This window comes from Oncorhynchus kisutch, linkage group LG4 (genome assembly GCF_002021735.2).
Source record: "Oncorhynchus kisutch isolate 150728-3 linkage group LG4, Okis_V2, whole genome shotgun sequence".
NCBI classification, from domain to species: domain Eukaryota; kingdom Metazoa; phylum Chordata; class Actinopteri; order Salmoniformes; family Salmonidae; genus Oncorhynchus; species Oncorhynchus kisutch.
In genome coordinates this window covers 57,509,291-57,522,364 of record NC_034177.2, presented here as the reverse complement: position 1 = coordinate 57,522,364, position 13,074 = coordinate 57,509,291, and the positions used below count along the sequence as shown (strand labels likewise).

At 41.8% G+C, this 13,074-nt stretch overlaps 1 protein-coding gene across 19 annotated transcripts in view; it reads left to right on the top strand.

Moving 5' to 3' along the window:
• klc1b (kinesin light chain 1b) overlaps nt 1-13,074 on the top strand; it is a 53,830-nt gene that overhangs the window by 32,165 nt on the left and 8,591 nt on the right. For 6 of the 19 annotated variants that reach the window (XR_004209795.1, XM_020481361.2, XM_020481358.2 and 3 more), the window contains 6 exons: nt 393-492; nt 5,423-5,475; nt 5,751-5,818; nt 6,078-6,186; nt 7,776-7,784; nt 8,143-8,301. Coding sequence is in view for 12 of the 19 variants with exons in the window: in XM_020481361.2 (XP_020336950.1) it covers nt 393-492; nt 5,423-5,475; nt 5,751-5,818; nt 6,078-6,186; nt 7,776-7,784; nt 8,143-8,301 (498 nt within the window). In the remaining 7 variants the exon portion in view is untranslated. The remainder of the gene's footprint in view (nt 1-392; nt 493-5,422; nt 5,476-5,750; nt 5,819-6,077; nt 6,187-7,775; nt 7,785-8,142; nt 8,302-13,074) is intronic. The other 13 variants (XR_004209796.1, XM_020481363.2, XM_020481362.2 and 10 more) reach the window with 3 other exon arrangements.

Here is a 13,074-nt window from a genome sequence, read left to right as displayed (position 1 = left end):
TCAAAGCATGATTGACACACAGCGGCACCTTTGCTTTGTAGTTAATTGAACTTGCCGCTCTAAAAAAGGGGGAAAACGGTCTCAATTAGTATGTAAAGCAAACTGGTGCACTGCACAAGGTCACTAGAGCTTTGTCTATTCTCCGCCAGCTTTCAGAGTCCCGTAGCTAGTCTCGTCCACCAATTCATATCTTGTCTGCTTTATGATTCATTGAGGTGTTGTATTGAGACCCAGAGGCAGGCGCAGCATTGCTATATCATTGTTCATGAGCCCCTGAACTACACTGGGGAAATATGTGGATGGATGGATTGGCCATGTTCTTTCAGGGAACACAGTGTGATTCAATACCCTCGTTTTGATAGTACTTTTTTTCTCTCCTCTTTTCTCTCCAGGCATCCTGCTTTCTCAAGCAGGGGAAATACAAAGAGGCTGAGATTCTGTACAAAGAGATTCTGACCCGTGCCCATGAGAAAGAGTTTGGATCTGTCGATGGTAAGAAGAACTGAGTTCTACTGTATGATCCAACACATCTGATGGGTTCTGATTTGAAATATTGTTAATCATCAGGGAACCTATGGAAAGGAGGTCCACAGTCTGGTTGTTACACCAGAAGTTAATGGTTATCTGTAGGAGGAATGTATATGGTGGAGTCAATTAAGGTTGGATATGAGCCAAATTGCATTTCCTACATCAATGCTTTTCAATTAAGCTCTTACCTCAGAAGGGGAATATACAGGTAACTGCCCAAATAAAGGAAACACCAACAAAGTCAATCAATCAAATGTATTTATAAAGCCCTTCTTACATCAGCTGATATCTCAAAGTGCTGTACAGAAACCCAGCCTAAAACCCCAAAGAGCAAGCAATGCAGTTGTAGAAGCACGGTGGCTAGGAAAAACCCCCTAGAAAGGCCAGAACCTAGAGAGGAACCAGGCTACGAGGGGTGGCCAGTCCTCTTCTGGCTGTGCCGGGTGGAGATTATAACAGAACATGGCCAAGATGTTCATAGATGACCAGCAGGGTCAAATAATAATAGTGTCTTAATAGGGTGTTAGGCCACCATGAGCCAGCTTAAATGCACCGTGGCATAGATTTATACAAATGTCTGGAACTCTACTGGAGGGATGCAACACTATTTTTTCCATAAGAAAGTCCATAATTTGGTGTTTTGTTGATTGTGGTGGAAAACACTGTCTCAGGCACCACTCCAGAATCTCCCAGAAGTGTTCAGTTGGGTTGAGATCTGGTGACTGAGACAGCCATGTTATATGGTTTCCACGGTGTTCATGCTCATCAAACCATTCAATGACCACCTGTGCCCTGTGGATGGGGGATTTGTGATCCTTTGGTGGCATAGCCATAGTAGCTAAAATAATGGCCTGCCTGGCATTTTTATATATGACCCTAAGCATGATGGGATGTTAACTGCTTAATTAACTCCGGAACCATACCTGTGTGGAAGCACCTGCTTTCAATATACTTTGTATTCCTCATTTATTCAAGTGTTTCCAATATTTTGGCATTTACCTGTAGTTTTCCATAATCAAGATATGAGCAGAACTGGTGGAGGTGGTAGGGCAGGGCTCCCTTAGAAAGATGTCATGTTTTTACAACATGCAAATCTTCTCGATATGCCTCTTGTCTTACTGCTCATCTTTCCCCAGCTAGCAGGGTCAGTGACGGACACAGGGTTAAAAAATGGACAGTGTTCTAAACAGTGACGTTGGTTCGTCAAGGCAAGGCTCGCCCACCAGGATAGGATTTTTCAAGAGACCATTCTGAACAAAATAAAGAGGGGTTTTCCTGGTTTAACATGAACTTTCCTTGCTCTTATTCCTTTTACAATAAACTTGGTTAAACTCTTCTATTTAATGGTCTGCCTCAAGCAATTCGATATCCTACTTTGGAATGTCGCTTTGGTACAAAAATAGAAAAAGTGCGACTTGGCACAAGGGAACATTAACGCTGACAGAGCAAAACTAAAAGAGTTTGGTGGATTCTCGAAATTGCCTCAAGGCTTGTTCATGAATTGGGACAAGGCAACTCTTTGTTTCTGTTGGTTTCGTGAAGTTTAGACAAAGTAGGTGCAGTATAACAATTTTACCATGTGTCATATATTATCTTAGTCTTTTTATTCTTAAAATTGACTATATTTGACCTCTGTCTCAATTTGCTAAATAACTTACTTGATTGGTCCAGTTTCAATGAGAGAAACTGTATTTAGCAGGTTACATTTCATCTCTAGGAGAAATGTTAATGGTACAGTCAATTTCTTGTGAAAGTCCCAAGTCTTGATCGTTAATAGTTCAGAATACCTATTGGTTTGAAACAATGACACTTTAAATTGACAACTTTTATTCCGTCTGAAGAGTGCTGCGTCACACACTTTAAAGAATAGAAATGAGAGGTGCACTGCCTGGTCCTCAGAGCATATACAGTGCATTAGGGGTCTGAAAACATTCAGAGACTTTCTCCACATTCTGTTACGTTATAGCCTTCTCTGAAATTGATTAAATAGTCCCCCCCCCCGTCAATCTACACACACTACCCCATAATGACAAAGCAAAAATGTATTTTTAGACATTTTTGCATATATATTATTTGAGGGGGAAATATCACATTTACTTAAGTATATTCTGACCCTTTTGTTGAAGCACCTTTTGGCAGCAATGGTAGCCTGAACTCTTCTGTGTATGATGCTACAAGCTTGGCACACCTGTATTTGGGGAGTTTCTCACGTTCTTCGCTGCAGATCCTCTCAAGCTCTGTCAGGTTGGATGGGGAGCATCGCTGCAGAGCTATTTTCAGTTCTCTTCAAAGAAGTTCAATCGGGTTCATGTCCGGGCTCTGGCTGGGACATTCAGAGAATTGTCCCAAAGCCACTTCTGCGTTGTCTTGGCTGTGTGCTTAGGGTTGTTGTCCTGTTGTAAGGTAAACCTTCGCCCCAGTCTGAGGTCCCGAGCGCTCTGGAGCAGGTTTTCACAATGAGTTCTCTGGACTTTGCTCCGTTCATCTTTGCCTCGCTCCTGACTAGTCTCCCAGTCCCTGCCGCTAAAAAACATTTCCACAGCATGATGGTGCCACCCCCATGCTACACCGTACGAATGGTACCAGGTTTCTCCAGACGTGACGCTTGGCATTCAGGCCAAAGAGTTCAAGAGAATCTTGTTTCTTGTAGTCTGAGAGTCTTTAGGTGTATTTTGGCAAACTCCAAGTGGGCTATCATGTGCCTTTTACTGAGGAGTTGCTTCCGTCTGACCACTCCACCATTAAAGGCCTTATTGGTGGAGTGCTGCAGAGATGGTTGTCCTTTTGGAAAGTTCTCCCATCTCCACAAAGGAACTCTGGAGCTCTGTCAGTGTCCATCGGTTCATGGCCACCTCCCTGACCAAGGCCCATCTCCCCCAATTGCTCAGTTTAGCCGGGCGGCCAGCTCTAGGAAGAGTCTTGGTAGTTCCAAACTGCTTCCATTTAAGAATGATGGGAGGCCACTGTGTTTTTGGGGACGTTCAATACTGCATAAATGTTCTGGTACCCTTCCCCCAGATCTGTTCCTCGACACGATCCTGTCTCTTAGCTCAATGGACAATTCCTTCGACCTCATGGCTTGGTTTTTGCTCTGACATGCGCTGTCAATTGTGGGACCTTTATATAGACAGGTGTGCTTTTCTAAATCATGTCCAATCAATTAAATTTACCACAGGTGGACTCCAAGTTGTAAGAACATCTCAATGTTGATCAATGCAAACAGGATGCACCGGAGTTCAATTTTGAGTCTCATAGCAAAGGGTCTGAACTGTGTGTGTGTGTGTGTGTCACACAGTTTTTGCTTTGTCATTATGGGGTATTGTGTGTAGATTGCTGAAGTTTTTTTATTTCACTTCTTAGGGCTGCAATCCCGTAAACGGGATTGATATGACAACAGCCAGTGAAAGTGCAGAGCGCCAAATTCAAACAACAGAAGTCTCATAATTAAAATTCCTCAAACATACATGTGTTTTATACAATGTTAAAGGTAATCTTGTTGTTAATCTCACTACAGTGTCCAATTTTCAAATAGGCTTTACAGCAAAAGCACCACAAACGATGATGTTAAGTCAGAGCCAATCCACAGAAAAACACAGCCATTTTTCCAGCCAAAGAGAGGAGTCACAAATAGAGATCAAATTAACCACTAACCTTTGATCTTCATCAGATGACACTCATAGGACTTCATGTTACACAATATATGTATGTTTTGTTCGATAAGGTGCATATTTATATCAAAAAATCTCAGTATACATTGACGCTTTATGTTCACTAGTTCCAAAAACATCCGGTGATATTGCAGAGAGCCACATTTGACAGAAATACTCATTTATAAATGTCGATGAAAATACAATTGTTGGACATGGAAATGTAGATACACTTCTCCTTAATGCAACCGCTGTGTCAGATTTCAAAAAAGCTTTATGGAAAAAGCAAACCATGCAATAATATGAGTACAGCTTTCAGACAACAAAGCAGCCAAAAAGATATCCACCATATTGGGTAGTCAACATTCGGCATAAATAGCATTATAAATATTAACTTACCTTTGATGATCTTCATCAGAATGCACTCCCAGGAATCCCAGTTCCACGTTAAATGTTTGATTTGTTCGATAATGTCCATCATTTTTGTCCAAATAGCTACTTTTGTTAGCACGTTTGGTAAACAAATCCAAAGTCATGAAGCGCGTTCCCTAGTTGCAGACGAAATGTCAATAAGTTCCGTTACTGTCCGTAGAAACATGTCAAACGATGTATGGAATCAATATTTAGGATGTTTTTAACATAACTTCAATAATATTCCAACCGGATAATTCCTTTGCCTTCAGAAAAGCAAAGGAACGCAGCTCCCTCATGTGAAATGTGCGTGACCAGGGCGTGACTGCTGGCAGACCTCTGACTCATTCGGTCCCACATCACAGTAGAATTCTCAAACAAGTTTCTAAAGACTGTTGACATCTAGTGGAAGCCTTAGGAAGTGCAACAACCAATATCCCACTGTGTATTCAATAGGGGCTGGGTTGAAAATCAACCAACCTCAGATTTCCCACTTCCTGTTTGGATTTCTTCTCAGGTTTTTGCCTGCCATATGAGTTCTGTTATACTCAGACATCATTCAAACAGTTTTAGAAACTTCAGAGTGTTTTCTATCCAATACCAATAATATGCATATATTCGCAACTGGGACTGAGGAGTAGGCAGTTTACTCTGGGCACCTTTCATCCAAGCTACTCAATACTGCCCCTGCAGTCATAAGAACTTAATCCATTTCAGAATAAGGCTGTAATGTAGCAACATTTGGAAAAGTCCAAGTGGTCGGCGGCCAAGTCCAAGCGGTCGGAAAGTATTCAGAAGGCACTGTATACGTTTGTCTGTGCTCTCTTTATCTGCAGCTGAGAACAAACCCATCTGGATGCACGCCGAAGAGAGAGAGGAGATGAGTAAGGTGGGTTTTGTGTATTTGCCTACGTTGATCTCACGTGTACCTAAGGCCATACTAGGTGGAGCTCTATAACACCTACCTGTATAACGGCATGAATGTTATAGTTACTGTCTGAAGATCCACTCATCTCTCGCCACTTCCATTCGTCTCTCCTTCTCCCTTTAAAGACTTCTCTTTAATTACTACACTGTTGGAGCTAGTAACATAAGCATTTCGCTGCACCTGCGATATCATTGGAAAATCTGTGTATGCGACCAATAACTTTGATTTGATTCCAGGGCAAGCACAGAGACAACACCCCGTACGGCGAGTATGGCGGCTGGTACAAGGCCTGCAAAGTGAACAGGTGAGCCAAGAGCCATGAATTGGGATGACTTAGCGGAGACAACACATTAAGTCATTAGTCTTGCCCCTATTCAAACATGCATTGAGATTATGTATTTCAAAGGTTTCAATATAACAGGGCAATGTAGTTCTGTCAATTATGCATAGCGTTATTAAGAGATTAATCTCATGTTCTGAACTTGCAAAACTACGGTGTACCCTACTGAACACACACCTGTCATCATTATGAGTGACCACTGCTGTGTCTGTCGGCCCTCTAGCCCGACAGTGAATACCACCTTGAGAAACCTGGGAGCTCTGTACCGCCGACAGGGCAAGCTAGAGGCCGCTGAGACCCTGGAGGAGTGTGCCATGAGGTCCCGCAAGCAGGTGAGGATAATACTGTAGCTATAAATACTTAGTGTATAATGTACACAAATAACCACGAATGACACTGTTAACTCAGGACAGTAAGGGGTTAAAATGGGTTTAATTGTAATTTTTTTTGTCAACAATCTACACAAAATACGCTCTAATTCCAAAGTGGATGAAACATTTAAATATTTCTTAAAGATGAATGAAAAAATAAAACATGAATATACTTTGATTAGAAGTATTCACCCTCCTGAGTCAATGCATGTTATGAACACCTTTGGAAGTGATTACAGCTGTAAGTCTTCTTGGGTCAGTCTCATAAGAGCTTTGCACACCTGTATTGTGCAATATTTGCCAATTATTATTTTCAAAATTCTTTAAGCTCTGTCAAGGTGTTGGGATCATGGCTAGACTGCAATTTTCAAGGCTTGCCATAGATTTTCAAGCAGATTTTAGTGAAAGAGTAAATTGGCCAATCTGGAATATTCACTGTCTTATTGGTAAGAAACAGTGTAGATTTGGCTTTGTTGTAGGTGAATTCCTCTCCCAGTGTCTGGTGTAAAGCAGACTGAAGCAGGGTTTCCTCTATGATTTTGCCTGTGCTTGCCTCCAAGTTTATTTTTATCCTGAAAAACTCCCCAGGCTTTGCCGATGTCAAACATACCCATACCATGATTCATCTACCACCATGCTTGAAAATACTGTAAATAGGCAGTTACTCAGTGTTGTTGGATTTGCCCCAAACATAAAGATTTGCATTTAGAAAAAGTGTATTCCTTTTCTCTGTTTAATGCAGTATTAATTTTGTGTCTTGTTTCATACCTATGCATGTCTTGGGATATTTTGTGTTCTTTTCACTGTCATTTAAGTCTTTATTTTGGAGTCACAACAATGTGTTGATCCATATTCTCTTTTCTCCCATCACAGCCATTGAACTCTGTACCTGTTTTAAAATCACCAATGGTCTCATGGTGACATCACTGATGTGTCTGGGTGGTTTAATACATCATCCACAGCATAATTATTTACTTGACCATGCTTGAAGATATATTCAATGTCGGATTTATTGTTACCCATCTACCAATCACTGCCCTTCTGCGGCTTTCGAAAAGCTCCCTGGTCTTTGTAGTTGAATGTGCTTGATATTCAAGGGACCTTACAGTTGTTGTATGGGGGACAGAGCAAGGGTTAGTCATTCAACAATCATGTCAATCTCTATTTCACACAGTCAATACATATAACTTGTGATTTGTTAAAGGGAAATGTAAAAAAAAAAACGCCCCAACATCAACAGTCTTAGTCTTGTCTAAACAAAGGAGGTGAATACTTATGAAATTACTACTTTAGTTTAAAAACAAATGAAATCACTTTGACATTATGGAGTATTTGGTGTAGATCAATGACAAAAAATTCTAATTCAATCTATCTCAATCCCAAAATGTGAAAAAAGTTTGACGGGATGTAGACTTTCTATAGTCACTATTTAGTGCACTATTTAGTGCACATCTATTGCGTACGTGTGTACAGTATGCACTACCTGCTCATAGGCTGGGCAAAGAATCTCATGCAATTTTTTTCCTCTCTCTACCATGCTTTGGATGCAGATCAACACAGTAAGTGGTTTAATTATAACAGGAACTGTCAATAGTCTCCATGTATCCCTACTAACATCACTCTCATGTAACTGTCATTGTAGTGTCCATGTCTCTGTAGTGGCTCCATTGTCTCCATGCACCAGCAGAATGCCTGAGGCAGTGGAACGAATATCACATAACACCCCTGTAATTCCACTCTAATTTCACAGCCTATCTGTACCAGAATGCACTAGCTAGCCATTACATTGTTCAAGGTTAGTGATTTCTTAAAGTATGTGTTTGCATGTGTTTGTATTTGTGTGTGTGTGTGTGTGTGTGTGTGTGTGTGTGTGTGTGTGTGTGTGTCTGGGGCGATTGTCTTTGGAACCTCCCCCAGGGCATAGACCCCATCCAACAGACACGTGTGGTGGAGATCTTAAAGGATGGCGAGGGGGACAGGGAGAGGCGGAGGAGCCGGGACAGTCTGTCCGGTGTCAAGTACGAGAGCGGCTCTGAGACCGTCGAGGAAGTGAGTATGGGCGTAGAGTGGAACGGGGTGAGTACAAATCCACATAAATTTATTCAGTCCCCTAAATTTTGGTGGCCTTAATGATGGACAGAGCATTTATACACAGTACACTGCTGAGCTGATGGGCTGGTACAGGTTGCACACCCCCCGGAGCCCTAATCTTAAACACTGCATACAGTGGTTGTGTACCAATTCTACACACTTTTCCCGGCGTGTGTACTTGCACACTACCTATCATGGATTTAAAAGCATTGGATTGGTGTGTAACCATTTTGCTGGAGGGAGTTAAATCCATGAGAGGGAGTGTACCGTCGTCTGGAGCGCACATTTCGGGTGAAGCATGAAACATATTTGGGAGGCTGACAGTCATCAGTAGTAAAGTATGTGTGCAAGGCAATCAAGGCTGTTCACTCCTGGTCCTGGAGATGCATCTATAAGGAATTGTATTCTATATATATATATATATATATACACACACACTGTATCAGTCAGCCAGCTCTCTGTATTATTGCCCTGTCCTCACCAAAGCGTCACCTGTAAATCCTTTTTGGAAAGGCACAAAACTGATTGAGTGCTGGCATAACCTGATATGTAACTCCTGTTCATTTTAACTGCTGGCTTTGAATGTGTTACATTTTTTTGGGTGGCGCTTGTTGAAGTATTTTATTTCTCGTTTTAATATCCAACGGTTTTGTTAAATGTTGCCGATGTTGCTTAAACAGGGGAGAAACAAATGGCACAGGTTCACTCTGGGGCATCCTGGGAAGGCAGAATCCCTTTTTACAGAATTCACCGGGCTATACTGTTTGTCCTACCTTACTGACACCTAGCTAATGTGTCAATCTGATAGCTCACAGCTTGATTAGTATAGGGGTGGCAGGTAGCCTGGCGGGTAGAAATGTTTGACCAGTAACCGAAAGGTTGTTGGATCGAATCCCCGAACTGTCAAGGTAAAAATCAGTCGTTCTGCCCCTGAGCAAGGCAGTTATCAAATTTATTTTATTGGTCACATACACATTTTATTTTTATTTCACCGGGTAGGCCAGTTGAGAACAAGTTCTCATTTAAAACTGCGACCTGGCCAAGATGAAGCAAAGCAGTGCGACAAAAACAACACCGAGTTACACATAGGATAAACACTCGTACAGTCAATAACCTAACCAGATGTTATTGCGGGTGTAGCAAAATGCTTGTGTTCCTAGCTCCAACAGTGCAGTATTTATTTTTGTTTAACCTTTATTTAACTAGGCAAGTCAGCTAAGAACAAATTCTTATTTTCAATGACGGCCTAGGAACCGTGGGTTAACTGCCTTGTTCAGGGGCAGAATGACATATTTTTACCTTGTCAGCTCAAGGATTTGATCCAACAACCTTTCGGTTACTGACCCAACGCTCTAACCACTAGGCTACCTGCCACCCATAGTAGTATCTAACAATACACAAATCTAAAAGTAAAATCATGCAATTAAGAAATATATATAAATATTAGGATGAGCAATGTCGGAGTGGCATTGACTAAAATACAGTAGAGTAGAATACAGTATTAACATGAGTAAAGCTGTATGTAAACATTATTCAAGTGAGTAGTGTTCCATTATGAAGTGGCCACTGATTCCATGTCTATGTATACAGGGCAGCAGCCTCTAAGGTGCAGGGTTAAGTAACGCCGAGGAATTTGAAGCTTTCCACCTTCTCCTGTCGATGTGGATAGGGGCGTGCTCCCTCTGCTCTTTCCTGAATTCCACAATCAGCTCCTTCATTTTGTTGACGTTGAGGGAGAGGTTATTTTCCTGGCACCACTCTGCCAGGGCCCTCACTGTTCCCTGGGCACTGACGACTTGGATGTCGATTTAAGTCAGTCCCCCGCACATCTCTGATTCAGAGGGGTTGGGTTAAACGTGGAAGAAACATTTCAGTTGAATGCATTCAGTGACTAGGCAGAACCCCTTTCCTTTCACTCATCCTTGTTTGGGGAAGTTCCATTTCAATGCATTCAATTCAGAAAGTTGAATGGATTTAAATGCCATTGACCCCAACCCTGGAAGAGCCCAAACCTGGTTAGAAACCAAACCAATTGAGCCTGGCAGTGAAATGCCTCTGTTAGATGCTGGCTGCTTGTCCCTGTTTGGACATCTGGACTTCCAATTCTGGCGTGTGCTTTAATCCCCTTCTCACTTACTGCACTTAATGGGCTATTACTGCGCAGGCAAGTCAGGCTACAGATCTGCTGCCGATGGGCCATGACTAAACATGTGCGGGATAGTGAGAAGGGATTCAGCAGATAGGAGCTAATAGGGAGAGTTTACTGCTAGGCTGGCTGCGTCCAAAATAGGCACTGCGACCTCATCGTTAGTGTAGGGGAGGGGGGGGGGGGGGCATGGTAGTGGGCATGGCCAATGGCATTGTCTCCCAAACATTTTTAGAGGCCCTCCTCTTGGCCTCTAAAAGAGAAATGTTTTGTTTTAAAGCTAATTTCCTGCAATTATACACATTTTGCCATGGTTTAAGACATGTTCTTATGCTATCTGAGTGACTCAAACATACAGTGGCAAGAAGAAGTATGTGAACCCTTTGGAATTACCTGGATTTCTGCATAAATTGGTCATACAGTTTGATCTGACCTTCATCTAAGTCACACCAATAGACCAACACAGTGTGCTTAAACTAATAACACATAAAGTATTGTGTTTTTCTTTTTCTATATTGAATACATAATTTAAACATTTCAGTGTTTGGCCGTGGCTGCCAAATGGGTATAGGGGAAACACTGTAGGGTGCCATTTGGGATGCCCGTTTCTGGTACTGCCCTGAGATCCCCAGTCTGAGTCTGTGCCTTCTTCTACTAGCACACCCAGCCACTCCTCACTGCAGCCCTCCCACTCCAAATGCGCATGTTCCACAACTGCTAGCCTGCGAGGCGCACCTTTTTTTTTTAACACAGTCCAGCAATGTTTAACGTGTTGTGTTCTGTTGGTTTGAACTGCACTACATTACCCATTAACCACCTGCTGTGCTGCGGCTGATTCATGTGTCATCATAATCCTTTCCGTTATTTTCTGCTTATGCTCATGTAATTATTTTCAGATCTGGAATTGATCTTCTAATGAAGGGTAGAGCGTATATTTGTTGAATCGTGTATGATGGCTGAACAAATATGATGCTTGCTATCAGTCTGAACTCAATTATTCGGATATGCAGAGGGTTTAAAAATATATATTTTCCATTTGCCAAAATTCAGTCTCCTACAGGAATTGTGTGGACCTAGTACCATATCATCAGACCTTTCACATGGGTGTAATTAATGATCTTGTAAGAAGATTACAAAGCTCACTCATCCACTTGAGTTCTGCCAATGAGATTGCTACAAATTGATTTTGATAGATCGCACTATTAAATTGTCCAATGAGGTTCACAGCAACCCATACATTTATTGAGGTTTGTGCCGGTCTCCTCAAGGTCAATCTTGTTTGGCGAATGCTCGCGTTTACCATCATTGTGATGGCCATAGCTGTTGAAATAATATCATGGCAATCGAGGGGGAAACTCTTCAGATTCAAGAACATGTTTCTCCATCCATCCATTGCAATGAATAGAGAATCAATCAATATTTCATACATGTACAACTGTAAGAACATGTCAAATTTTCCTTCTAAGCATAATTATGCTGTTTTCTTAACACATTTTGAGTATGGGATGCTCATCACTTCCCATGTATAATTCTGGTGTGGTACTTACTACCAGTTCATCACCTACATTGATTTATAAACGGATGTCTTTTTCATTCAAAATCTTTTTTTGGCTCCTCTTGGGTCCATATTTCAGACGTCTTTCACTTTCAATCGTTCAAAGTGCAATACAGTTGGTTTGGTGAAAAGTGAACTTGTCTTCTGGATTCTGACTCCTTTGTCCAGTTTAAAGGCCAGTGTGTGACTCACTGAGTATACAAAACATTAGGGACACCTCCTTCCATGACGTAGTTTTCACTTGGTATGTCTATGATCTCTTATTGATGTCACTTGTTAAATCCACTTCAATCAGTGTAGATAAAGGGAAGGACTTTTAAGCCTTGAGACAATTGAGACAGATTGTGTATGTGTGCCATTCAGAGGGTGAATGGGCAAGACAAAAGTGCCTTTTGAATGGGGTACGGTTGTAGGTGCCAGGCGCACTGGTTTGTGTCAAGAACTGCAACACTACTGGGTTTTTCACGCTCAACAGTTTCACGTGTATCAAGACTGGTCCACCACCCAAAGGACATCCAGCCAACTTGACACAACTGTGGGAAGCATTGGAGTCAACATGGGCCAGCATTCCTGTGGAACGCTTTCGACACCTTGTGGAGTCCGTGCCCAGACAAATTGAGGCTGTTCTAAGGGCAAAAGAGGGGGGGTGCAACTCAATATTAGGAATGTGTTCTTAATGATTGGTATACTCAGTGTATATTGAATAGCCTATTTACTGCATTATCAGTTATGAAAAAATACAAGTATGCTGAAAACAGCATTGTTGGCACAAGGTCCCTTCCCTCTTACATCCTTACTCCTTTCTCACCGTGTTGAACAAGTGTTTGAGAGCGGTACACGGAGGGTAGTGGGGATTTTCTGTGCAGCATGGAAGCAGGTGTTGTCTTGTGGTCGTATCCTGTAGTTATGTGGAACTTGTCTCAGTATATGTTTGCCTGTTAAAATGCATGATTTGAATGTGCGTATGTACTGTGCTTGTGATGTAAGTGCCTTTTTTGCATCGTCTATGCATGTCATCCTCTTCAAGTTCCCTTTTCTTTCTGTTTGTGCAACTATT